Source organism: Moschus berezovskii, chromosome 22, assembly GCF_049115385.1.
Source record: "Moschus berezovskii isolate FMDL1 chromosome 22, NW_MosBer_1.0, whole genome shotgun sequence".
NCBI classification, from domain to species: domain Eukaryota; kingdom Metazoa; phylum Chordata; class Mammalia; order Artiodactyla; family Moschidae; genus Moschus; species Moschus berezovskii.
This window is the reverse complement of record NC_142481.1, coordinates 45,019,164-45,046,897: the sequence shown is the minus strand read 5'-3', so window position 1 is coordinate 45,046,897 and position 27,734 is coordinate 45,019,164. Positions and strand designations below refer to the sequence as shown.

General features: G+C 41.1%; 1 protein-coding gene across 3 annotated transcripts in view; it reads right to left on the bottom strand.

The window, feature by feature from the left end:
- The window catches only part of BRD7 (bromodomain containing 7), a 44,300-nt gene extending 21,834 nt beyond the window's left edge, over positions 1–22,466 (bottom strand). For 2 of the 3 annotated variants that reach the window (XM_055412810.2, XM_055412811.2), the window contains exons 1-5: positions 22,157–22,466; positions 21,507–21,715; positions 3,552–3,681; positions 3,177–3,234; positions 456–600 (exon numbers count right to left, since the gene is read on the bottom strand). In XM_055412810.2, coding sequence (XP_055268785.2) covers positions 456–600; positions 3,177–3,234; positions 3,552–3,681; positions 21,507–21,715; positions 22,157–22,205 — 591 coding nt within the window. In that variant the 5' untranslated portion in view covers positions 22,206–22,466. Of the gene's footprint in view, positions 1–455; positions 601–3,176; positions 3,235–3,551; positions 3,682–5,448; positions 5,516–21,506; positions 21,716–22,156 lie in introns of those variants that run through there. The other variant, XM_088830259.1, reaches the window with a different exon arrangement.
- Positions 22,467–27,734: the final 5,268 nt, after the last annotated feature.

Below are 27,734 nucleotides of genomic sequence, written 5' to 3'. Positions count from 1 at the left end.
CTATAATGGAAAATATTCAAGAAAAAATACATAGCCAAATCACTTTGTGGTGCACCTGAAACCAACACATTGTAAATCAACTATACTTCAATTAAAAAGCTATCCATTTTACCTGTAATTCATCTGAAATTTAAAATCAAACATTTTCATTTTAAAGGTTGAGAAAATATTTCATAGAACACATGAATTTCAAAATTTTACCAAAACCCCCAAAATAATAAAGACAGCAGATGCCTTATTTTGTCTGGTTTTCTATCACCAAGCTCAAACATGTTTTCTAAGACAAAAAAACCACAGATTTTTGGATCTTAAACTTGAGAATGATTCTGAATGTCAGACATGCAGATTTCTACAAAGAGTTTGCATACACAGGATCCAAAAGTTTGACTCTCAGTTGAATAGATACTGTAGCATAGCTCAGTCTATTCTCCAATACAACATAAATAACAAGTTACCTTCAGTTCTTCTATGGACTGGTAATCATTGTTCTTGATCTTTTCTTTCATGGTACTAAAATCCATTGGGTGTTTAATGATCATGGAGTAGCCGGGGGCAATAAAATCAGTCACAGGAAATGAAAAGAAAGCACTTGGGTCTTTTCTGTAAGACAGGAAAAAAGCAATTTTATTTCTACTACAAACAAAACTACTGGTCAAGGAGTATTAAATCAGAGGAAATCCTTCAGATGTAGAATTTGTAGCAGGCTAATATGTTTTTCAGTAAAAACTGAAGTAATGATTTTAAAGACTAATAACTATTTAATAAGGTTCAGATGCTTTACATATAAATTGTACCCTTAAGACAGAATCTTTTAAAATATGCAGCTTAATTAATTCGCAACATCTCCAACACAGGGAAAGATGAAACAAAATAAGAAATCTAGACTAACTAAAAAAATGTCTTGTACTCTGGGAGATTAATACTATGTATTTTTTATTAACCATAGAGAAAAAGCAGAAATAGTAACTAAAATGCACATCTGCAGTCTTCCACACTGGTTTCCAGCTAGGCTTGGACTCTTGGTGGGCCACAGATCTGCTGTATCCTCATGAGTACAGCTGGCCCTTTGTATCTGTGGGCTTCCCAAATGTGAATTTGAGAGCTGACTGTTCACTGGACTGCTGCCATTTTATGTAAGGGACTTGAGCATCCTTGGATTCTGGTACCCACGGGGGCTCCTGGAATCAATCCCCTGTGAATACCAAAGGACAACCATATATATATTCTTAAATTAATGGGTATAACTTCTATCGAGTGTGTTGAGACCCAGTGCTTTCTATCATAGGTTCTTAACTCTGGCTGTGCACGAGAATCATGAGAGGACCTTTAAAAAGAACTGCAGTGTGGTGGGAGGCTAACCCTAGATCCACTACATGTGAATCTCTTGGGGGAGGAAGAGTGGTCCAGGCACTGGTTTTTCTAGGGTTGAATTTTGGTACTTACAGGATAGACAAAGTTGAAAACCACTGCTCTATAGGATTAGTTCATTAGACTGTTATTTTCCTTTGGAAATTTGGCATATCAAAGCTTTCTTACTCCAAACAACCACAGCATTAAAAATGCTTAAAAAGTCATAATAATAGCAGCAACTTAAAAAATAAATTTACCACATGCCAGGCACAGTGGTAAGGAATTGATGCATTTTTATATCTAATGCTCACAAAAGCCATCAGGGAGCTGGTATCCTCACTTAGAGATGAGGATACTGAGGCTCAGAGGTCAAATTATTTGTTTTAGGTCATAAATCTGATAAAATACAGTTAGAATCTGAAGTCAGGTGTGTGTGTGTATCTGCCTTGGTTCTTCCCAGCAGGACACCTAGCTGTAAGAGTAAAGAATATTGAGAATAAGCAAAAATGTCCAGTTTGGAACTTACAGATCCAAATGCATACTGTCCATAGAAGTTACTTGAATAACACCACAAAGCATCTCTGGAGGACCTCTTTAGAGCAAATTATCTACACTCCCTAAAATCAGTCATTTTAATATAGAGTCCGACTTGGTTTGACCAAAGATGCTATTACTAAACCTGGTCAATTACATTCTTTTCCAGTATTTGTGCTGAGCCTCAAGGATCAAGAATCACTAAGGCCATTCAAAAAAAATATGGCTCTGAGTTCTAATTCCCATAATGTTCTGAGCAATGTAAACATTCTTAGACTGAGAGAGATTCTGATAAGTAGATTTCTCTTACGGAGACATCATTAACTTATATTCCGGTCTTTTATTGCAAGGAACAAAATTAAAAGGTAGCCAAACACTTTATAGTCAAAAATTCTAATTGAGTTGGAATGCTCAATACTTACCTGTTTACTCCTTTGGGACAAGCAATGAATGATTTATTCAAGTGTAAAGACTTGAGATGTAAACTTCTCAACTGTTCTTTAACACCAAAAAGGAAGAGAGATCACTGATTTCTGATTTTCACTGCAAAACTGAATAGGTGCTGAGTACAGATAACTTTATTTTTAAAAATATTTATGATAAGTTCTAGGGTTGACATGTAAGTCCAACACAGTCAGAAGAAATCTCACTATATGAACATACGCCCTATATCCACGAATCCTCTAATAATGTAGATGTCTTTGGGCTAAAACTTTAAATTCTGAGTGAACTGAGGTATCAAAATAAATATTTTAACAAGGATCAAGTTATTCTTTTCTCTTTTAAGAACTTCACATTGGTTTTATTAAGATACTATAATTTTTAGAACAAATTTATGCATTTAAGAGAGGATTACAAATCTTATTTATGGTATTTTGTTTCTTCTCCCAGACTTGGTAATTACTGAACACTCACAGCAGTGATAAGCAGCATAGACATATAGAAGGTGTTTTGATCTATTAGCAAATAGAAATACCTGTATTGTTTAATCCTGGTTTAAAGCTTTAACATCAGAAGTTACTTTAGATTAAGGAAAAATCTGCCATTAAGAGGATTATGTAACACTCTTCAAGCTGCCAGTTAAAACAAACCAAATGAGAACATCTAAAAGTCAGCCTCTTGGAGTACTTCTATTGCCAGGCAAAATATTTATCATCCACTTTAAAATCAAGTACATTTGGATATAGGCCACAAAATGTGATTTGAAATAATAATAATAAAAAGAAGTGGTTTGGATCCTCTATTTCCCATTTCAATTTCCATGTTACAAAAATGCTGGAAAAAAAATTCACCTTTGCAGCTGTCTCATCAGTTGATTCAAAGCTTCTTGAAGAGGTGTCTGTTCTACTTCTAAAGCAAAGAAGGAAGAGCGTTTTAAAAGAGAAGATTCTAGACAGTATTGTTTAGCTTATTTCCTATACATGACTTATCTCATACCCATCATTAAATTATCTCATACAGAAATTCCATTTATTTTTCAAATATGCTGAAGTAAGAGAACAACAAGTTTGAAACAGAAATTAACTTAAAGTTCTTAAGCAGTGATATAAGAAAATGTAAACAAATTTTAATTTAACAGCTTTTAAACTTTTAACTTTCCCTGGCTAACATCCTTAAAATAATTTCAGCTTCCTCATTCAGGACAGTTAATTCAGAGTTATTCTAACCTTCTTGTTTGGCTAAAGAGCTTGCAAGAGGCTTCTCAGGAGGCAAGTCTAATTGTACAGGGGCCTGACATTGTAGGTCTTTTTCTGCTTCAATATCCACATGGTCACGATCTCGCTTTCTTTTATCCTCCTAAATGGAACAAAAAGAGATAATTTAGAAATATTTCAGAATTGATTCCTTTAAAATAAATCATTTAATTTCAATGGAAAAAAATAAGATGCCATTGAAGATTATTAATAATGAAATCTTAATGTTATTTTACTGCCATCTACTGGGAAACAAGAGAATACCATGTTCATAAATGGCGGGGGGCGGGGAGTGCTTCTATATGCTAGAATTAACTAATTAGAAAAATAATACTATTCATAAAGTAAAATAATACACCAGGAGTAAACCTAATAAAAGATGACCAATTACCTTTTAGGAAAAATTATGAAACATTATTGAAAGGCCATTGTGAAAGACCTGAATAAAGGAGATATACCATGTTCATGAACTGATAGTTTGCTCCAAAGTAATCTATAAATAAAATGCAAAGCCTATCAGAATTGTAAGACAGGATTTTCCATGAAATTTGACAAGCCAGTCGTATAACTTATCTTGAAGAGTGAATCATCAGTACAGTCAGAACAGGTTTGAAGAAGGTCACAATAACATGTATGCTATCAAAGTGACAAGACACTGCGTGTCTGACACAGGGACAGACAAACCTATGAAACAGAGACCAGAGAGTCAGACAGCCTTGACTGTCTGCACATAGAAGAGTCCTGACAGACCAGAGTGGCACGATAAATCAGCTACAAAAGGGCAGTGCTGGGACAACTGATACAAGAGCTCTACCTTATACCACATGCAGAAGTAAATTTTAGATACATTAAAGACTTAACTTTAAAACTTGACATAAAGTAAAAGAATCTTTACGACTTAAGAATAGGGAAAGGTTTTCTTATCTATAAAACTAAAAGACTAGCTACTAACTGAGAAACACAAACAAATCAAAATATTAGCAAAGATTACATAAAGAGCATCTACAAATTCATGTAAAAAGGCAAATAACCCAACAGAAAATGGGTAAAGGAAATCACAGGTAAGCCCCAGAAAAAACACCTAGAAATGTTAAGAAACATGAAAACTAGCTTCAAAATCCCTGGAACTCTGGGAATTATGAATTTAAAAACCAGAAGGTACTCCACATCTCTATGAGTGGTACAAATTAAAATGTCTGAAAATGTCAAGTTTTGAAAAAAATGTGGAGAAATAGGGCTCTCATACCGTGCAGTGCATGCGTGTGTGCTATATCGCTTTAGTTGTATCCGACTCTGTGTAACCCCATGGACTGCAGCCCACCAGGCTCCTCTGTCCATGGGGATTTTTCCTAGGCAAGAATACTGGAGTGGGTTGCCATCTCCTTCTCCAGGGGATCTTCCCGAGCCTGGGATCTGAACCTGCGTCTCCTACACTGGCAGGTGGATTCTTTACCAATGACCCACCAGGGAAACCCACAACAACCTTTTACCCTACTTCTCAGTGATTCTACTTCTGGGCATTTACCCTAGAGAAACTTCCTTTCACAACAACTGTACATGAAGACATGCACAAGAATATTTACTTCAGCACTCTGTGAAATAGTAAAAAATTAGGAACAACTTACTAAAAGAAAAATGCTACTAAAAGGAAATAGATTAATAAATTATGGCATATTTACATAGCAGGTAAAATTAATAGGCTAAAGTTACACTGTATCAGCATGTATTATGTTTAGAAACAATTTCTAGAGGAAAAAGTTGAGAATTGTTACAAGATCAGCTATGTAAGTTTTGAAAATATATAAAGTATACTTTACAAATATACACAGTAGTAGTAAAATTATAAAACAAGTTCACACGTGATACACACCAAATTCATGGTTCTCTCCAGGGAATGAGGAAGAGGAATGGATTCTGGGAGGATACACAGAAAGCTTCACTGGTGTCTGTACTCTGGTATCTTTAAAAAAACACGTGTGTTTGTCTGTTAGTCGCTCAGTCGTGTCCAACTCTTTGCGACCCCATGGACTGTAGCCCACCCAGCTTCTCTGTCCATGGAATTCTCCAGGCAAGAATACTGGAGTGGATTGCCATTCCCTTCTCCAGAGGAACTTCCCAACCCAGGAATCGAACCCTGGTCTCCTGCCTGGCAGGCATTCTTTACCGTTTGAGCTACAGGGAAGTCTAAGCAAAAAGCAAATGTTATGTTTTGCTAAAGCTGAATGGTTGGCTTCCAGGTAATAGTTTTTTTTAAAAAAAAATCCTGTTTTTTGCATCTTAAAAATGAAATTTTAGAGTAAAATTTCCCCAAACTATCTATTTTACACTCCTGAGAATCAAAATTCTCAATAGGATCTTATTTTCTTTCCTAATTCCTTATTCTAGTATCCAGAGCAATGGTTCTCAAAGTGTGGTTCCCAGACTAGCAACATCAGCATTATCTGGGAAATTACTAGAAATGCAAATTCTGAGGTCAGGTCTCACGAAGGTTCTCAAGTGTCAGCGTGCATCAGAATCATTTGAAAGTCTTGTTAGAACAGTAGTGATTAGGTCCTGTCCCCAGAATTACCGATCCAGCAGGTCTACTGTAGAGTCTGTGAATCTACATTACTAACAAGTTTCTAGGCTATGTGGGTGTTGCCCATGCAGGGGTCACACTTGGAGCGTCAGTGATACAAAGCTTCACATTCTATAGTCCAAAGCAGCTAATACAGAAAATATGACTGGCTGAAGCTCCAGAGAACAATGTTATAAATTGTACTTACTGTGCACTTGAGGTCAGTTTCCATTAAGTTGACTGGTGTCTTTTTTAATGGCCCTATGACATATTCTGGAGCAGTAATTTTTGACTCAGGGAAGTTTTGTATCTTCTCCCCAGAAAAACTGGTATTAATCTTTTGTAGGTTGGCAGGTTTTAAACATCTGTTCAATGGAAAAAGACCTCAGAGACAAGATCTCTTCCTGTTAAATGTAAACAGTGATAAAGGACAGCTTGAAAGGCAATTAAGCAGTCTCCGAGGTGGAAAGAACTAAGGCCATAGTGAGAAAAGTCTAGAGTAGGGATTGGCAAACTTGTTTGGTGAACAGCCAGGTAACATATAATTTAGGCTTTGTGGTCCATGATGTCCGTGACAACTATTAATATTAACCTTTGCCAGTACAGCAAGAAAGCAGCCACAGACAACATAATGGGTGTGGCTGTGCTCTAATAAAACTTTATTTACAAAATCAAGTGGTATTGGCTCTAGCTTGCTGACACACGGTCTAGAGGCTCAAGTTCTTGCTCCAGCTTCATCTTTAACACACTCTGACCTTCTTAGGCACTCACTGACTTTCACTAGGCCTCTTTATCAGCTGCAAGATAGAGATTCAATTGTTGATTTTTATCTTACAGAGTTTATGAGATGGTGAAATGGCCAAGAAACAGAAAAGCTGAAAAAGTACCAAAGGAAGGTATTATGTTTCCGAACTATCCGTATCTGGTAACTTCATCTAGCTAGCCTGGTCTACAGTAAGCACTTTACTATTTGGTATGGCAAGAGAATATAGCCTTCCAGGCTAGAGTCCAAAAGAGAAAAAGAATATAAATAACATATACTTGGAAACTACCCTAAAATGAAAGGAGATATTGTAACATGTTATTGCCAGACTAGAAATTAGGAGATCTAGCTTCTCACTGACTAGAATGCAAACTTGAACAAGTTCTTCTACTGTTTCAGGCTCAGTCTCACCTATAAAACAAGAGGCTTTGATCTCTACAGTTCTTTCTCCACCTAACACTCTGATGATTCCCACCTTCCAATTTTCTTTTTCATGATTCCAAAATACTACAGAATCCAACTGTTAACGTCACTTACTGAAAGTAAGATATGTAAACCAGAAGTTAATACAATTTTGGTTAATACAGTGTATTTTGCTAATTACAGAGAAAACTAAACAAAAATACTAGAGCCGCTTAACTTCAGGTAGGAGGGTTTATAATTACAGTTTATAAAATAGGTTCAAATTCTGGCTTTGACACTTATTAGCTATGAGGTCATGGAGTAACTACGTAAGATGGAGCAGGGGCCTAATTTCCTCATTCTTAAAATAGACACAATAATATATACAATATGTACCTTAGAAGCTTGTTTTGAGGATTAATAAGTGTATGTGAATTTTCAGCACAGTGTCCAGCATATGGTAAATATTCATTCATGCATTCAATAAATAAATGGCGTTCTACTCTGCGGACACACACTGGTGGATAAACAAACACAGCCCTGCCTTAGGAAGCCGACAGTGTAAAATGAGGCAGACATTAAGCAACTTGGTTAAAAAAAATGCAAACAGATTTCAAGGAGAGAATAACTGCTGGATGAGCCTGATTTAGAACTGGAGAAGTGTGGGAAGACTTCTATGAGGAAGTAGCATTTGAGCTGAGATCTGAAGGAGAGAATTTAGCCAGGTTGGGGGTGGAAGTCAGGGTGGAGGTGGAAACAGAATTCCAGGGAGAGTAAATATTCTGTGTATATGAAGGTCTGAGGCAGAAAAGAGAAATAGCAGCTATTTCTGTAACTACAGACACACTGCACTTATATCAAACTGGATTCCTATTTATCCATGACTCAATGGTAAGTTATTTTATCAATGTGTAACACTTTTTTTTTAAGTGAATGAAGTAAATCTTCCCTCATATTATTAGTACTAGCTCATTGCACCATGTTACAGACAAACACGCCTGTTTTACTGGAGCTCCTGGTGGGGAGGGAGGGGTTCAAGTGTTATTCAGCTCTCTACCCCCAACCTCAATAATGCCTAATACATAATATTTGTAGAGTTAATCAATCATTAAGAGACAGCATGAAGAAGGAACAAGAAAGCATGAGGATTACCAGCTGAAGTTCTAGGTATTATCCTTCAGATTGATGTATAGATAGATACCTGGGCTTTCTGGGTGGTTCAGATGATAAAGAATCTGTCTTCAATGCAGGAGACCCAGGTTCAATCCCTGGGTCAGGAAGATCCCCTGGAGAAGAGAATGGCAACCCACTCCAGTATTACTGCCTGGAGAATTCCATGGACAGGGGAGCCTGGCGAGTTAACAGTCCATGGGGTCACAAAGAGTCATACACGACTGAGTGACTTTCACAATAACAACATAGGTATTGATGACAGTCGCTCAGTCGTGTCCGATTCTTTTTGACCCCTATGGACTATAGCCCACCAGGATCCTCTGTCCATGGAATTCTCCAGGCAAGACTGGAGTAGGCAGCCATTCCCTTCTCCAGGGGATCTTCCTGATCTAGGGATCGAATCTGGGTCTCCTGCATTGAAGACAGATTCCTTACTGTCTGATAGACAGGGGAAACCTATATTCGAATATTGCTTCCATAAAGCAAACTGCAAAACAATTTCAGAACTTTGCTTTAACAGTTGGCTTTACAATTCAACTGAAAAAATCACTTTTATTACTTTGAAGCTATACTTCATCTTCGGCCCCATGCTGAAAACAGCATCTGTCCCACAATTTAGCTCAGATGCTTCTTAGATGCTTCCCCTAGTCCCCAAGGCAGAATGAGGAACACCATCCTCTGTACTCCCAGAACACTTCAATCACACCTCTGTCAGAATTTAGCAGGCCATGAAGTTTATCTTTTTGTGTCTGATTCCCCAGCCTAACTCTGAGGTCCTAGAGAGTAGAAACTGTATTTTATCTTTATTATTTGAAACTAGTGTTACACATAACAGGTTTTTGGCAGGTATTTGCTGAATAAACAAACAAAAAATGCTTCTATCAAAGGACCAATACTGCTCTTATGTCCTCAGTCAAGAGTCCTCCTTTTCTCTTGGAAGATCCTGTGTGACTAAGAGGATCACTTCAGGAGAGGACAGCCAAGTGGGGTAACGTGGGGAGGATTTTCTGCTGACTGGAATCAGCTATAGCAGCCCTGAGATCCTGGGTGTGGCAGATTCACACAAAAGAAGTCAATGAATTGGGTTTTGACAAAATCTCCACTTTATTCAACAATTACCGTCATTCATTTCTCCTCTTGAGTAATAAGCTACTTTACAGTTACCTCAGAAACAAAATGAGATACTGACAGTACCGACCCCATAAAGCTATGAAGTACTAAAACAGTAAAGAACTCAGAACAGTGCTGAGCATAAACACTCAAAGGTCAGTTCTTATGAATATGTACGCCTCCTGGGACCCAGTACAGGACTTTAATAAAACTGGAATTTACTATATAGGAATAAGTTTAAATTGTCATTAAAAGTTTTACTTACATTAATTCAAAAAGATGTATGTAAGCCTATGTTCACTGCAGCATTATTTATAATAGCCAAAATATGGAAATAAACTGAGTGCTTATGAATGGATGAATGGAAAGAAAATGCCACACTGAAATATTACTCAGGCATAAAAAAAGATGAAATCTTGCTATTTGCATCAACATCGACAGACCTTGAGGACATTATGCTAAAGTGAAATAAGTCTGACAGAGAAAGCCAAATACTGTTATGATTTCACCCATATGTAGAACATAAAAAACAAAACAAAACAAAATAAATGAACAAGCCAAACCAAACCAAACAACCCAAACACATAGACACAAAGAATACAGCAGTGGTTCGGTTCAGTTCAGTTCAGTTGCTCAGTCGTTCCGACTCTCCGCGACCCCATGAATCAAAGCACGCCAGGCCTCCAGAGGGGAATGTGGAGGAGGGTGAAAGGGATAAACTGAATCAACTGTTTTGTGATGGATGGAAAGTAAATTTTGGTGATGAGCATGGTATAGTGTACACAAAAGACAAAATATAATGCTGGACCCATGAAACTGATACGTTATAAACTATTATGTCAATAAAAAATAAGTTTTACTTAACTCTAGCATTGTGAATGAGAAGGCAATGGCAAGCCACTCCAGTACTGTTGCCTAGAAAATCCCATGGATAGAGGAGCCTGGTAGGCTGCAGTCCGTGGGGTCGCTAAGGGTCGGACACAACTGAGCGACTTCACTTTCACTTTTCACTTTCACACATTGGAGAAGGAAATGGCAACCCACTCCAGTGTTCTTGCCTGGAGAATCCCAGGGACGGGGGAGTCTGGTGGGTTGCCGTCTATGGGGTCACACAGAGTCGGGCACGACTGAAATGACTTAGCAGCAGCAGCAGCAGCATTGTGAATAATGTCCTATGAATGCTTGTTGTTTTTGTTGTTCAGTGGCTCATTCATGTCTGACTCTTTGTGACCCCATGGACTGCAGCACCCCAGGCTTCCCTGTCCTTCACCATCTCCTGAGGCTTACTCACACTCATGTCCATTGAGTTGGTGATGCCATGCAACCATCTCGTCCTGTCTCCACTTCTCCTCCTGCCCTGTCTTTCCCAGCATCAGCATCTTTTCTAATGAGCTGGCTGTGCACAGCAGGTGGCCAAAATACTGGAGCTTCAGCTTTAGCATCAGTCCTTCCAATAAATATTCAGGATTGATTTCCTTTAGGATTGACTGGTTTGATCTTTTTTGATTTTCTTGCAGTCCAAGGGACTCTCAAGTCTTCTCCAACACCACAGTTCAAAAGCATCAATTCTTCAGCACTCAGCTTTCTTTATGGTCCAACTCTCACATCCATACAGGACTACTGGAAAACCATAGCTTTTGACTAGATGGACCTTTGTCGGCAAAGTAATGTCTCTGCTTTTTAATATGCCGTCACAGCTTTTCTTCCAAGGAGCAAGTGTCTTTTAATTTCATGGCTTCAGTCACCATCTGCAGTGAATTTGGAGCCCAAGAAAATAAAGTCCCTCACTGTTTCCATTATTTCCCCATCTATTTGCCATGAAGTGATGGGACCGGATGCCATGATCTTAGTTTTTTGAATGTTGAGTTTTAAGCCAACTTTTTCACTCTCCTTTCACCTTCATCAAGAGGCTTTTTAGTTCCTCTTCGCTTTCTGCCATAAGGGTGGTATCAGCTTCACATATGAGGTTATTTTCTCCCAGCAATCTTGATTCCAGCTTATGCTTCATCCAGTCCGGCATTTCACATGATGTGCTCCAAATATAAATTAAATAAGCAGGGTGACAATATACAGCCTTGATGTACTCCTTTCCCAATTTGGAACCAGTCCATTGTTCCATGTGTGGTTCTAATTATTGCTTCTTGACGTGTATACAGGTTTCACAGGAGGCAGGTAAGGTGATCTGGTATTCCCATCTCTTGAAGAATTTTCCAGTTTGTTGTGATCCACACAGTCAAAGGCTTTAGCATAGTCAATGAAGCAGATGTTGCTCTGGAATATCTTGCTTTTTCTATGATCCAATGGACGTTGGCAATTTGATCTCTGGTTCCTCTGCCTTTTCTAAATCCAGCTTGAACATCTGGAAGTTCTTGGTCACGTACTACTGAAGCCTAGCTTGGAGAATTTTGAGCACTACTTTGCTAGCATGTGAAATGAGTGCAACTGTGTGGTAGTCCGAACATTCTTTGGCACTGCCCTTCTTTGGGATTGGAATGAAAACTGACCTTTTCCAGTCCTGTGGCCACTGCAGAGTTTTCCAAATTTGCTGGCATATTAAGTGTAGCACTTTAACAGCATCATCTTTTAGGATTTGAAAATAGTTTGGCTGGAATTCCATCACCTCCACTAGCTTTGTTCGTAGTGATTCTTCCTAAGGCCCACTTGACTTCGCACTCCAAGTTTTCTGGCTCTATGTGAGTGATCACATCATCGTGGTTATCTGGGTCATTAACATCTTTTTTGTATAGTTCTTCTTGCCACCTTTTCTTAGTATCTTCTGCTTCTTTTAGATCTATACTGTTCCTACCCTTTATCATGCCCATCTTTGTATGAACTGTTTCCTCAGTATCTATAGTTTCCTTGAAGAGATCTCTAGTCTTTCTCATTCTAGTGTCTTCCTCTGTTTCTTTGCATTGTTTACGAAGGAAGGCTTTCTTACCTCTCCTTGCTAATGCTTGTAATTTTAAAAAATTAAAGAAAAACACTTGTCATTTTATTCTTGTAACATCCTTAGTAACAGGACTAGCCCAAATTCTTTGAACATCTACACCTGAAGCTGACTTGCAAAGCAGTCAAGATAGATTTGGGTTAGATTATGCTTTTCTGAAGAACAAGTTTGAGTTCCAATAAAAGAATACAGACTTCTCATCTGAGCTACTTCAATGAAAAAGTCTCCTTACGTTCACTATTCTCTTCACTATCTGCTGATACTGTTAACAGATATCATTACTAAGGCTCAACTTTTTATCTTTCTTCCACTCACTAAGTTTTTGACTCTCCACTGCTTACACATTCAAGTGCAAACTCCATACTCTGACATCTCAACCACCTTTTGGATCTTATCCTATACTCCTCTTCATGGATTCTGTGCTTTAAAAAAGAACTACTTATGTCCCTTATAGACACCCTCACATTTGCCCACTATCGTGCTGCTGCTGCTGCTAGGTCGCTTCAGTTGTGTCCGACTCTGTGCGACCCCATAGACGGCAGCCCACCAGGCTCCCCCATCCCTGGGATTCTCCAGGCATGAACACTGGAGTGGGTTGCCATTTCCTTCTCCAGTGCATGAAAGTGAAAAGTGAAAGTGAAATTGCTCAGTCGTGTCCGACTCTTCGCGACCCCATGAACTGCAGCCTACCAGGCTCCTCCACACATGGGATTTTCCAGGCAAGAGTACTGGAGTGGGTTGCCATTGCCTTCTCCGACTATCATGCTACTGTTCTTAATTCTCTACTGGGTGTGTAAGCTTCCTGACTTTCACAGTAATGCAACATTCTGTTGAGGGGTTAGCTTCTCAAGTCAGCATATAAATGAAAACTAGGTTTTCAGATTATCTTTGAAAATACCTGAAGTAGCCCACGAAGTATAATACTCATGGCTTTTTATACATATGACCCCTTATATTTAATTGTATGATACAAAAAGAATATTTCTACTGTACTACATAATAGCTCAGAATATACAGTTGACCCTAAATCGACTGTAGTGTAACATCACTATACTCTGATTTCTAAATACCAGCTCCATGCTACTTTCTGAGCAAAGTCTTCTGTGATTCCCCTCAGCGCCAAGGAATCTAAGCCTCTCAGAACTAGAATTCTGCCTCTGTTAGGGCACTGATTTTATGTTTCCATATACTGTAAAGGGATTGAGGGTTGGGGTTCATTTCAACTCTTTTAGACTAAAGAGCTCTTTTAAGAGCAGGATTTGGGTTCTTGTGCTAGCCCTGTGTCCTTGAGCAAGTTACTTAACTTCTCTGAGCCTCAGTTTTCTCATCTATTTAAAAGAGACAATAATTTGATCCAGGAATTCTCCTTCTGGATATACATCCAAAAGAATTGAGTGCAGGATCTCAGAGATACCTGTATACCCATGTTCATAGCAACATTATTTATAACAGCCAAGAGGTAGAAGCAAACCAAATATCCATTGATGGATGAATAGATAAACAACATGTGATATATCCACACAATGCAATACTCTTCAGCCTTAAAAGGAAGAAAACTCTAACGCATGCCACAACATGAATAAACCTTAAGTGAAAGAAGTCAGTCACAAGAAGACAAATATTGTGGTACTGTATACTGTATTCCACTTATATGAGGTATGTAGAGCAGTGAGATTCAGAGACATATAAAGCAGAATGATGGTTACCAGGGGTGACGAGGAGGAAGAAATGGGGAGTTGTTTCATGGGTATGAAAAGATTCCAGAAATTGGTGGTACAACAATGTGCGTATTCTTAACACTACCAGACACTTAAAAATGACCAAGATGGTAAATTTCATACTGTATGTATTTCACCACAATTTTAAAAAAGAGAGAGATGATAATAGCAGACTTAAAGGATTATGGTGAAGAGTAAAGTGAGAATACATACATAAAGCACTAAGCACATACTCTAAAATATAACAGTTGCTTTTTTAAGTACCAGTTATTATTTGTAAAGTGTATATGTAGTTCTTAGTAATCAAATGCAGTGGGTGGTATTAAAGACTATTGCTTTATAGGAAGAAACATGATTGATCCCATCTGTTGGGCATTTTATCTAATATAATCAGTGCCTTCCTACTCAAAAGGTCATTACTAAATTTTAAGACATCTTTGAAAAATTATAGGGTTTTGTGTTGTAAACATCTGCACTTCCCTAAAACTCTATCTTCGTATTTTTCTAAGTAAATGAGTCCTGATTTTTATTAGGATATAATGCCCCTAACTAAAACACATTTCCCAACCTTCCTAGCAGGTAGAGTGGCTAAAAGATGAAATACAAGCAGAAGTTACGAATGCCTTTTAGAAAAACACTTTAAAAGGGAAAAGGCACATCCCTTGCATTCCTATACATTAAAAATGAAAAATCAGAAAGAGAAGTTAAGGAAACAAGCCCATTCACCACTGCAACAAAAAGAATAAAATATCTAGGCATTACCTAAAGAGACAAAAGACCTGTATGCAGAAAAGAATAAGACACTGATGAAAGAAATCAAAGAAGACACAAACAGATGGAGAGATATACCATGTTATTGGATTAGAAGAATCAATATGGTGAAAATGATTATACTACCCAAAGTAAACTACAGATTCAATGCAATCCCTATCAAACTACCAATGGTATTTTTCACAGAACTAGAACAAAAAAATTCACAATTTGTATGGGAATGACAAAGACCCTGAACAGCCAAAGGAATCTTGAAAAAGAATGGAGCTGGAGGAATCAACTTTCCTGACTTCAGATTATACTATAAAGATACATTAAAACAGTATGGTACTGGCACAAAAATAGAAATATGGACCAATGGAATAAGATGGAAAGCCCAGAGATAAACCACACACCCATGGGCACTTATCTTGGAAGGAGGCAAGAAGATACAACAGAGAAAAGACAGCCTTTTTAGTAAGTGGTGCTGACAAAACTTGACCGCTTCATGTAAAAGAAAGAAACCAGAACACTTTAACCACACACAAAAATAAACTCAAAATGGATTAAAGATTTAAATGTATGGCCAGAAACTATAAAGCTCTTAGAGGAAAACAGAGACGGTACATTCTTTGACATACATCACAGCAAGATCCTCTTTGACCTACCTCCTACAGTAATGGAAATAAAAATGAAAGTAAACAAATGGGACTTTATAATTAAAGTTAAAAGCTTTTGCACAGCAAAGGAAACAATAAACAAGATTAAAAGACAACCCTCAGAATGGAAGAAAAATAACAGCAAGTGAAACTGACAAAGGATTAACCTCCAAAATATATAAGCCGCTCATGCAGCTCAATATCAGAAAAACAGACAATCCAATTAAAAAATGGGAAGACAATCTAAACAGACATTTCTCCAAAGACAGCATACAAATGGCCAACAAACAGATGAAAAGATGCTCAACATTGCTCATTTGCATATTCAGAGAAATGCAAATAAAAACTACAGTAAGGTATCACCACACACTGGTCAGAATGGCCATCATTAAAAAATCTACAAACAAGAAATGCTAGAGAAGATATGGAGAAAAGGGAACTTTCTTGCCCTGTTGGTGGGAATGTAAATTGATACAGCCACTATGGAGAACAGTAATGGAAACTCCTTAGAAAACCAGGAACAGAACTACCACGTGACCCAGCAATCCCACTACTGGGTATATACCCTGAGAAAATCATAAATGAAAGACACCCATGTATCCCAATGTTCACTGCAGCACTTTTTACAAAAGCTAGGATATAGAAGCAGCCTAGATGTCCATCAACAGATGAATGAATACAGAAATTGTGGTATACATATACAACGAAATATTATTCAACCATGAAAAAGAACGCATTTGAGTCAGTCCTAATGAGGTGGATGCGCCTAGAGACTATTATATAGAGTGAAGAAGTCAGAAAAAGACAAATATCTTATATTAATGGATGCAAACAGAATCTAGAAAGACGGTACTGATGAACCTATCTGCAGGACAGCAATGGAGAGGCAGACAGAACAGACCTGAGGACAGTGAGGGAAGGAGAGGCTGGGGCGAACTGAGAGAACAGTAAGGAGACATCTGCATTACCGTATGTACAACAGAGAGCAAGCAGAAATTTGCTGTGTGACCCAGAAAGCTCAATTCAGTGCTCTGTGACAACCTAGAGGGGTGGAACGGAGAGGGAGATGGAAGGGGGTTCAGAAGAGAGGGCACATATGTATACCTGTGGGTTTGACCCCTGGGTCGGGAAGATCCCCTGGAGGAGGAAATGGCAACCCACTCCAGGATCCTGGGAAATCCCAAGGACAGAAGAGTCTGGCAGGCTACAGTCCATGGGGTCACAAAGAGTCGGACACGACTGAGCACGCATGCACCTAGGTGGCCGATTCTTGTTGATGTATGGCAGAAACAAACGCAAAATTATAAAACAATTATCCTCAAAAAAAGAAAAGAAAAGGGCAAGGGCATGTTTTATTCTTTTCCTGTGCCCTTCTTCCTTCCTGCTACATGGAACTGACAGAAGAGTCACCAGTTCCTCAGAACCATATATACTCTAGCCCCTTTCAGACCCACAGGTGTCACAAAGCTGACCTTCCCCAAGAAAAGACCAGGGGCAGCGGCTGTTACTAAAACTCCCTGGAGATCCAAAGCACAGCTTGGAGAGAGGTGTTCTTCTGAACTGTCCCATCCCCCCGCCCCAGTCCAGTTTGAAAAAAAGGAATAACCCAAAAAGGCTCTACAGAATCAAAGACACCCCAGAAATGTCTCATGGTTCTCCCTGAGTCCTGGGAAAGTAGGACCTGGGCAAATTCACTTCACTTTTTTGAGTTTCCACTTTACCTTTTATACAGTGCTTCCCTCACAGCTCAGTTGGTAAAGAATCTGCCTGCAATGCAAGAGACCCTGGTTTGATTCCTGAGGTCAGGAAGATCCCCTGGAGAAGGGATAGGCTACCCACTCCAGTATTCTTGGGCTTCCCTTGTGGCTCAGCTGGTAAAGAATCCACCTGTAGTGCAGGAGACCTGGGTTTGATCCCTGGGTTGGAAAGATCCCCTGGAGAAGGGAAAGGTTGCCCACTCCAGTATTCTGGCCTGGAGAATTCCATGGACTGTATTGTCCATGGGGTTGCAAAGAGTGGGACAGGACTGAGCAACTTTCACTTTTCACCTTCACAGTGGAAATCATTAACCTACCTGCCCTACTCTGCAGGGTATTAGGTCCAAATGAAATGGTGGATGCAAAAGCATCTGAGTTTGCAATGAAATAAAAATACATAGGTGGCTGCTGCTGCTGCTAAGTCACTTCAGTCGTGTCCAACTCTGTGTGACCCCATAGACGGCAGCCCACCAGGTTCCCCCGTCCCCGGGATTCTCCAGGCAAGAACACTGCACTCAAAGCCACAGTCAAGAAAGGGCATAGGGAGAGACTTGCAGGAACCTATCTTGAAGATGTCCTTATAAAAGGATACAAAGAGATGTTAACAGTGAGGTTCACTGCAGCATTACCTGTAACATTTAAAAGTTATATAAAATAAAATATGGTACAGCAATATAATCAAATTCAGTGTATTTAATAAAAAGATGAGACAATTGATAAAACAAGAAATGAAAAGTATATTAGCTGGCATAACAGTAGTAACTGCCAGAACTAAACCCAGAAGTGGTTAAAAGGAGTTACCTCAACTTCCAGTTAAATGAGATGATGGTGGGAAGAAAGAGTAGAGGAGGCCACAGGGGACAAAAGATGCCAAGGCACTTGGGAGATGAAAGGCAAGTGGAGGAGTGTCCAGATCAGAGAAAACAAGACACCTCCTGCCTGCAAGGAAGGAGACACCTGTGAGAAAAGTTCTAACCCCAGAAACCTGGGAAAGGGTAAAACTTTGGTGGTTCCTGATCGAAGTGATCAGGTCCCTGTTAGTGATGCCCACAGTGAGGTCTGTCAGCTGACAAACTTTGTCAAGGCACAAAGCATATAATCAGCCTTTCTGTGCTTCACAATTAAATAAAAAGTATATTACATAGGCCTAACAGATAACTAAATGTTGCTTCTGACGCTAAAGGAAGAGATGGAATAAATAAACTGAAGAAATTTGAGGGGAAAATAGAGACAATACAAGGAGAAAAAGAAAACTTAAAGGATGGTTAGAGAATATGGAAAAGTTCCTGGAAACTCAAAATACAAGATCTGAAATAAAATCCAAGACCAGAGCCAAAGGACAAAGTTCAGGAACTCTCTTTGAAGGAAGAACACAAAAAAACAGAGGAGGAAAAAAAAAAAAACACAAGAAAATTAGAGAACCAGTCGAGGAGTCCAACATCTAACAGCAGAAGCTCTGGAAAGAGAGAAGAGAGAATGGAGGAAAGCATATTATCACAGAAATACTTCAAGCAAACATCTCAGAACTGAAAGTAACAGAGCACCGAAGATAACGGAAAGATTCTAAGTGTTCTGAGACAGCACATATTAACCGTGTTCAAAGAACTAAGAATTAGAAGGAGACAGACTTCTCAGCAGCAAATCTGGGAGTGAGAAAACAACAAGCAATGCTTTCAAAATTCTGGCAGAAAATAACTTCCAACTTGGAGTTCCATGCTGAGTCAAACCGTTAATCTCTATAAGGAGAGTATATGAGAGGAAAATGTTTCAAACACGTAAGAACTTACAAAAAGCTATTTCCTATGAATGCCTTCTTAGGGGGTCTGTAGAGTTAAGACTCCACCACAACGAAGAAGCACATCAAGAGAAAGATACAGGATCCAAAAGCAGGCAAGGGAGTCCCAGGAGGTCTAATCAGCTAATCCAGATTAGAGCAGGTAGTGACGGAGATGGATGGATGCAAGACGGATGTTTAAAAAAAAAAAAAAAGGGACGTGTTTGCCCACGTGAAAAACAGAAGCTAGGTGGCTTTTACAAATCTATTAAAAGTTTGAAGAATACATAACAACCAAACAAATGAAAGCAATTAGTCAACTGGTCAATAGCAGATCTGCATTTGTATATTACATTTGTCTCCAATAAACAATAATTAGAAATGAACACTGGGCACTGTAGCATGTATATTATCATAAGTGACCAGTCCAGGTTCGACGTATGATACAGGATGCTTGGGGCTGTTGCACGGGGATGACCTGGAGGGAGGATATGGGGAAGAGGGAGGTGGGAGGGGGGTTCAAGAAAGGGAACACATGTACACCCGGGGCAGATTCATGTCAATGTATGGCAAAACCAACCAATATATTAATGTAAGGTAATTTGCCTCCAATAAAATAAATTAAAAAAAAAAAAAGAAATGAACACTGAATACTGAATTTACTAAGAACTGAGATGTATCTACAGTGGGAGAATGCAGGAAGGGAAACTGGGGGCATGGAGCTATATAATGATGTTAATTTAAATTCTCATCTTTTGTAACATGAAGTCAATAAAAGATGTACAAATAAAATCAGTAAACAGCAACATAAACCAACATTTAGAAATGGAGATAAATATCCAAAGAAAAAACTAAAAAGTTTGGGAAGGATGGAACAGGAGTCTGCTTTTGTTTAAATGTATTAACAGTACCCTTGACTTTTTAAAACTATGCTCATAAATTACTTTATCCTGTAATAATAAATAATTAAAGAACAATTCCCCCACAACAAAACCGGTTACTTCTGGAGAAAAAGATTAAATGAGATACCTGAGTGAGGAAAACTTTCTCTCGTCCTTCTTGTTCACTTCTATATTATTTGAATTAAAAAAAAATCATATGCATACATGGCTTTGACAATTTAGGGAAAAAACATTTGACAGTTCAGTTCTATGTATTATCACAGTCTAGACAAAGGCAATAAACACTGGGGCAGAAAGACATAAATAGGAAATTCCAAAAAGAGACTAAGATTTAGGGACTTACCAATGTGTTTAATCACATGGTCTAGAACATTTCTGTTATATATATATTTTAAAAAATTATAAAAATAAGCCTACAGAAATTTAACTTCAAGTTCCAGTAAATGATTCAATAAGTCACTTGGTGACAGGTTAAATTTGGGAAGTGCAGAAGTAGTGTAGGACAATTCCAGGTACATATGTGATCATTCCTGGAAGGAAAGTTTATTATTCCTGTTTTATCCAGATGACAAACATAGACGGCAGCCACTTTCTTTTTTCCTTTCTAGTAACTGCAAATGGTTAAGAAAATGATTATTTTTGTTACTGCTGTCATATCCCTTGAAGGTTTCTGATCAAATGATCTCCTCAACAGACTCACTTTGTCTTAAAAGATGAGAGTCGTTCATTACGTATTTGGCATTACAGGATTTCAGAACAAAATTTGAATTCCAACAGACCCCATTTACTTTTTTAAAAAAATTATTCTTAAATGGAGATTAATTGCTTTACAATATTCTGTTGGTTTCTGCCCCATATCAACATCAATCAGCCATAAATATACATATATCCCTTCCCTCTTGAACCTCCCTCCCAGCTCCCAGGGGGGGAAGGAGAGGGTGGTGCGAATAAAGACAGCAGCACTGAAACATATACATTACCATACGTAAAATCAGACAGCCAGTGGGAATTTGCTGTATGACGCAGGGGGCTCAAATCTGGTGCTCTGTGACAACACATTTACTTTTGAAATGACTGTTTTCCCAAAACCTCGAACACTGAGTTTTGCTAGAGCATGACTTTTACCCTTCCGAGATGGAAAAACCACTCTTTGAAGCAGCTCCTGAAAATGAGGACTCAGCTGTTCACTCACCTGACGTGTGAGTGCAACTAAGAGTATAATTAAAGAATTGCTGAAACTCATAGACTCATGTTTCTATTCTGCCCTGCTCTTCCTTAAGGTCAGCCCGATTTTACAGGCGTTTCAGCATCTCATCTGACACAAAGAAAAAAGAAAGTGCGGTTGGCAGGGGGAGGCGGCAACGCGCAGAAAAGTGGTACCACCTTCAAAGCTGAAGCAACGCAACGACCTTTTACCTTTACACGTCTCCGTTTTCTCCCCTTTTCTTCCCCTGGAATCTGCTTCTCTCCTTTCTTTCTCTTTTTCCGCTTTCTCTCTTTGTGTTTGTCATGATCGTTTTTGTCTTCAAAGAGGCTGGAGTCGTGCCCAGAGCTGCCCGTGGAGAGCTCGGTGACTTCGTTCCCTCCCACTTTGAGGACCAGCTTCAGGGGCTTCTCTACATACTCTTAAACGAAAGGAAAGGGTCTCGATTAAAGAAAAGCCTCGCCGGGCAGAATCCACAACGCAGAGTAAAACTGGGTAGGGAGTCAGTCCGAGGCGCACAGGCGGAGGCGGCCAATGGCACGCAGTGGGCGCCCCTCGGCGCACCTGTTGAATGACGGACACTCGTCAAGCGGACGCCCCGAACGCTCCCGGGCCTCTCGGGCCCGCCTCACACCTCCCAACCGGAGACCCGCCCCGGCCGGAGGTCCCGGGTTCGAACGCCGCCCCCGCCTGGGGCGTCCGGCGCGGCTCAGGCGGGCCGCGCCCCCTTCGCGGGTCCAGGCCTGCCCGCGGGAGGTGCGACCCCCGGCCCGCCTCGGGAGCTGGAGCGTTGTCTCGAAGGCGCGAAAACTCCACCGAGCGGCCGTGGGCTGGCCGCCCCCCACCGCGGCGCACTCCTCACCCTCGTAGAGGTGTTTGTCCGACTTGTGCTTCTTGTGCTTCTTGCCCATGTCCGATCGGGCCCCGGTGCCCGCCCCCCGCGCCAGGCCCAGGCCGTGCGGCGCCGCTTCCGGTCCGGGCCAGGCGAGCGGAGGGCGGGAGCGGGGCCCGCGAGACCACGCGCCGCGAGGCAGGGGGACGGCGTGCGCCGAGCGGCGCGAGGCCCCTCACGAATAGACCCAGCCGCGCCCGAGCGCGCGAGACCCAGCCGGGGCCGGAGAGCGGCGGCAGGTTGGCGAGCCGCCGGCGCGGAAGCGGGAGAGAGGGCCTGCCGCGCGCGCGGAGAGTGGTCGGCTGGGCGTGGCGGCCCCTCGCGGCTGGAGGTGGCGCTGCAGCCTGAGGCCTGGGGGCGGAGTCTCGGGGCGGAGTCCGGCTCGTGGGTGGGGCCAGAGCGGGGTCCACCGCTCTGAGGTTCCCGTTTTGCTGTCTGCCTCCCTTCCTCCCCATCCCTGTCTTCCTTTCCTGTCTTGATTCCTTCCCTCTCTCCCTCCTCTTTGCCCCTTCTTCCTTTCATCCTTTTTCTTATCTTTTTATCACCTTACTTCCTTTCTGACTCCTCCCTTCTCTCCCGCTTTCCCTAGCATCTATCTTCATTTTAACATTTGTTGAATCCTGTACTGGACGCCAGACGCAGGAGAACCCAGAACATTGGTAGCGGAAGGATTCTAATCTCTAAAACAGAACAAAACAAACTTATACAATGATATGTAAAGACCTTCAAGATCTTAATTAAAACAATACCAACAAAGTATGGAGCAGAGTGTATTCAGTAAGATGCATTTTTGGAAATAAACGTTGGTATCTGGATAAAAAGGCTGTGACGGATACACAAGAACTGTTAATAGTGTTTATCTCAGGAGACTCGGACTGAGAGTGGAGTTGATTAGTTTAGTTTTACGCTTCCCTATATTTTTTGAAAATGTTCTCACTTGCATATTTATTATTTTTTGAAATGAAAGAAAATTTAAAAATTAGATTGAAAAAATGATGAAAATAATCAGGATCCCCACGAAGCAGAGGTCCAGACTAACACTATTGCTCTGTTCATGGAGGTTCACTCCTCTTTCCTGCTTTAAGCCCTGCTTCTCCTTGACTTTATCCTTAGATGCTTAACCCTACTGATGAGATGAGTTGTTAACAGTTTTGCTCATTGGCACTTACCTGAATCTTAAGATGTGTTTAAGAGACCACATCCAGGGATGATGGCTGAAGAGAGACAAAATAATGTTGATATTTTTTGACATGACAACCTTGTAAGGTAGAAAGGGAGAAACATTCCCATTTTACAGATGAGGAAATGGATGTCCAGAGAAATGAACTAAGTTGCCACTTACTGGTAGAGCCAGGCTTCAAATCCAGGTTTTCTGAATCTGAATCATAATCTCTTTTTACTTTTGAATATAATGAAAGGGGTCTTGACTGTCTCTTACATTTACTCACAAGAAAGGAACTGACATCAGTCATTTATACTTAAGAGTTTGGCCTCCGGATCACTTCTCCCAGGATGATGTGTAGCTTTCACTTGAACTTCAACGGTTAAGTGGTAGACTTGTAATTTAGGGTCCTGTGGTCAGAGAATGATAGAAACCCAGTTTGAATTGTTTCAGGTGAATAAAAAGATTAGTGGGTCACATGTCCAGGAAGGGAGGAGTAAAGCTTCCCCGAAGAGAGGTAGGAGCCAGGGATTTGATACTTTGTCTCATCCCTCTGTGTTGGGCTCCTCTTTTCTTTCATGACTGAAAACATGGTTTCCAGCTGCTGTATCCTGACTGATTGGGATACAGTGACAGGGATGCCGATCCTTGTCAGCATCATCCAGGAAAATTCCAGGGAAAGCCTGTGATTGGCTTGGCTTGGGTCACATGTTTTATAGGCAAAGGATTGGGAGATGGATCCACCTTGGATACCAAGTCCATCCCTATGGCCAAGAGGAGTTAGAGTCTGTGACTGGCTGTCCCCATCAGAGTCCAGTGGTTAGCCAGGGAAGCTGAGGTTGCTTTAGAGGAGGGGAACTGATTTTTTTTACAAAGGATAAAAGTTTGTATCTGTTACCTTCTTGTAACAATCCACTCTGGCATCTCTGACACAGAGTTGAGTGGAGGAAAGGGGTTGTGTTGGAGAAGGGAACCTCTGCTACTCTGAAATCAAGCCACCAATGTCCCCTAGTGTAGAGCAAAGCTTCAGTTCAGTTCAGTCACTCAGTCATATTCGACTCTTTGCAACCCCATGGACCAGCACGCTTCCCTGACCATCACCAACTCCTGAAGCCTGCTCAAACTCATGTCCATTGAGTCAGTGATGCCATCCAACCATCTCGTTCTCTGTTGTCCCCTTCTCTTCCCACCTTCAATCTTTCCCAGCATCAGGGTCTTTTCAAATGAGTCAGTTCTTTGCATCAGGTGGCCAAAGTATTGGAGCTTCAGCTTCAGCATCAGTCCTTCCAATGAATATTCAGGACTGATTTCCTTTAGGATTGCCTGGTTTGATCTCCTTGCAGTCCAAGGGACTCTCAAGAGTCTTCTCCAGCACCACAGTTCAAAAGCACCAATTCTTATGATCACATCTATACATGACTACTGGGAAAACGATAGCTTTGACTAGACAGATGTTTGTCAGCAAAGTAATGTCTCTGCTTTTTATATGTTGTCTAGATTTGTTATAACTTTTCTTCCAAGGAGCAAGCATCTTTAATTTCATGACTGTGGTCACCATCTGCAGTGATTTTGGAGCCCAAGAAAATAAAGTGTGTCACTGTTTCCATTGTTTCCCCATTTATTTGCCATGAAGTGATGGGACTGGATGCAGAGCTTTGGTGCAGCTTTTCAACCTTTTCAAAGCTATAACTCTTTTTGTTTTAAGGAAGACTGCTATGCCAACTCCACCTATGGATCTGGCCTCTGCTGTGGAGTGGATCTTGCCTCCCTCCAGGCTGAACATGTTAGCTTACCTGCCTTCTCCCCATCACCCAGGGTGCTCCACCAGGGAGGGTTTGGACTGGGGGGAGCATAGCACCTTTGTGTCCATAATACCCAACACAGTGACCACTACTTTGCAAATGCCCCTCAGACCCAGATCACCCTTTGTACACATGTCTTCCCTCTGAGCACCCTTTGATGGAGGGAAAAGGTCTGGTTACCTTACCTTCATTAGGGAGTCTGTAATTTCCTTCCTTCCCTCAACAGAGATCTAACCTAGGTCCAAAAGTCTTCACAGCAGGGAAAAATGTGTAAGACCTCAAAGCAGAAAATACCTCGAAGAGAAAGATTCCTGGGAGACAGAAACCCCAGCTCATCTACTTTTTTATTCCCAGCTCAAGGACAGTACCTGGCACAGAAAAGTCACCAGAAAATTCTAGTTGAACTAAACCATTTTACAGTCTGTCTGAGCTAAAGACTCCTCCCTCCTGGTTTTCACATCTTCCAACTGAGTGTGGACTGGCCCCGAGACTGACTTCTGACTGTGGAATGTGGCCACAGTGATAAGATGTCACTTCTATGATTCAGTCCCAGAAGATCAGGTCTTTCATCTTATTAGCCAACTCTGTTGTCTTCTTGGCTTGCATTCTTTGGTGAAGCAAGCTGCACAGTTGAAGAGGCTCACATGCAAGGAATGAAGGGAAACCTCCAACCAACATCCAGCAAGCACTGAGGCCATCAGTCCTGCAGCCCATGAGACATCGGTCCTGCCAACAACTCGCTGAGCTTCAAAGTGAATCCTTCCTCAGCAGAACATTCAGATGAGACCTTAGCCTTGGCTCACTCCCTGACTCAGCCTTGGAGAGACTCCAAAGCAGGAGCCCTTCCCTTCACCCAGGGAAGCTGTGCTCAGACTCCTGACCCACAGAAACTGTGAGGTAATTAACGTATGTTTACGTGAGCCATGAAGTTTTAGAGCAGCTTGTTGTATAGCAATAAAAAGCTCATACAAATATCATCCCAAACAGGGAAACTTTCTGGGGTACTACATATCGCAATCAAAAGGACTGAAATGACAGAAATTGAGCAATTGCCTAGGAATAGGACTTGGCTAGAGTGTTCCCTATGCTGCCTATCCCCTTTTATCCTCTTCTAGCTAGCTGAGAGGAGCACTGTATTTAATTTTATTGAGACATGTCTTTAGTTTTGATATTGATTTTTTTTTTCGGCAGTGCCATGGGACATGTGGAATCTTAGTTCCCTGACCAGAGATTGAACCTGCACCCCCAGCATTAGAAGCATGGAGTCTTAACCACTGGACTGTCAGGGAAGTCCCAAGAGGAACACTCTTATCCCTGTCCCACAGGTGAGGAAACTGAAGCCTGGAGAAGTCAAGTGGTTTGTCTGTGATTACACAGCTTGCCTGTCTGGGATCTGAATCCTTGTCTGCCTACCTCCAAACCCCACATTCTAACCATTAGGTCATAGCGCTCTTCAAAAAAGGGGTCGGATAATTTCTGAAGTCCCTTCCTTCACGTTTGGAATAGCGTTGCTGCTACTGCTGCTAAGTCACTTCCGTCGTGTCCGACTCTGTGTGACCCCATAGACGGAAGCCCACCAGGCTCCCCCGTCCCTGGGATTCTCCAGGCAAGAACACTGGAGTGGGTTGCCATTTCCTTCTCCAATGTGTGAAAGTGAAAAGTAAAAGTGAAGCCACTCAGTCATGTCCGACCCATAGCGACCCCACGGACTGCAGCCTACCAGGCTCCTCCATCCATGGGATTTTCTAGGCAAGAGTACTGGAGTGGCTTGCCATTGCCTTCTCCGGGAATAGGGTTAGATAAAAGCAAATTCCGGAAGAGGATCTATGTGCTCACATAAACATGTAGAAATGGATGTTTGTGCCTTGAAGAGGATCAGAAAGTAAGTCATTTATTTATTTATTGTTTGGCCGTGCTGGGTCTTCATTGCTGGATCCGGGCTTTCCCTAGTTGCCGGGAGCGGGGACTACACTCTAGCTGTGATCCTCACTCGGGCTTCTCATTGCAGTGGCTTCTCTTGTTACAGGGCACAGGCTCTAGGCTCATGGGCTTCAGTAGTTGCAGCTTGCAGGCTCTAGACTTCCAGCTTTAGTTGTGGTGCACAGGATTAGTTGTCCAGCAGCATGTGAGATCCTCCCAGACCAGGGATCGAACCTGTGTCCCCTGTATTGACAGGTGGATTCCTAACCACTGGACCACCAGGGAAACCCCAGAAGGTAAGTTAAAGAAAGGAAATAGTTTCACTGTTTATGGAGCCAGGGGAACTGGACCAGTAAAAGATGACTGCTCAGCTTGATGGCCCAGCTCTTTCTTGGCCGGATGTCATGATTTGTAGCGTCATGGTTCTGACCTAAGGGGAGGCGTCTCGGCAGTAGCCACTCGCCCCTCATAAGGACAGGGAGCTTCTCTCCCGTGCCTCCTTCTTGGTGGCAGAGGAGGTGGATGATCTTGGGAGAGGACAGGGCTGTCTCTGTACCTTGCTTAGTCCCACCCAGTACCTTACTGCATCTGTGGGCCTTTGTCACCTCCCTTGCAGCCTGGCTTGCTGCAGCTCCATCATGGAGGCAGGATGGGTGGCTTCTCT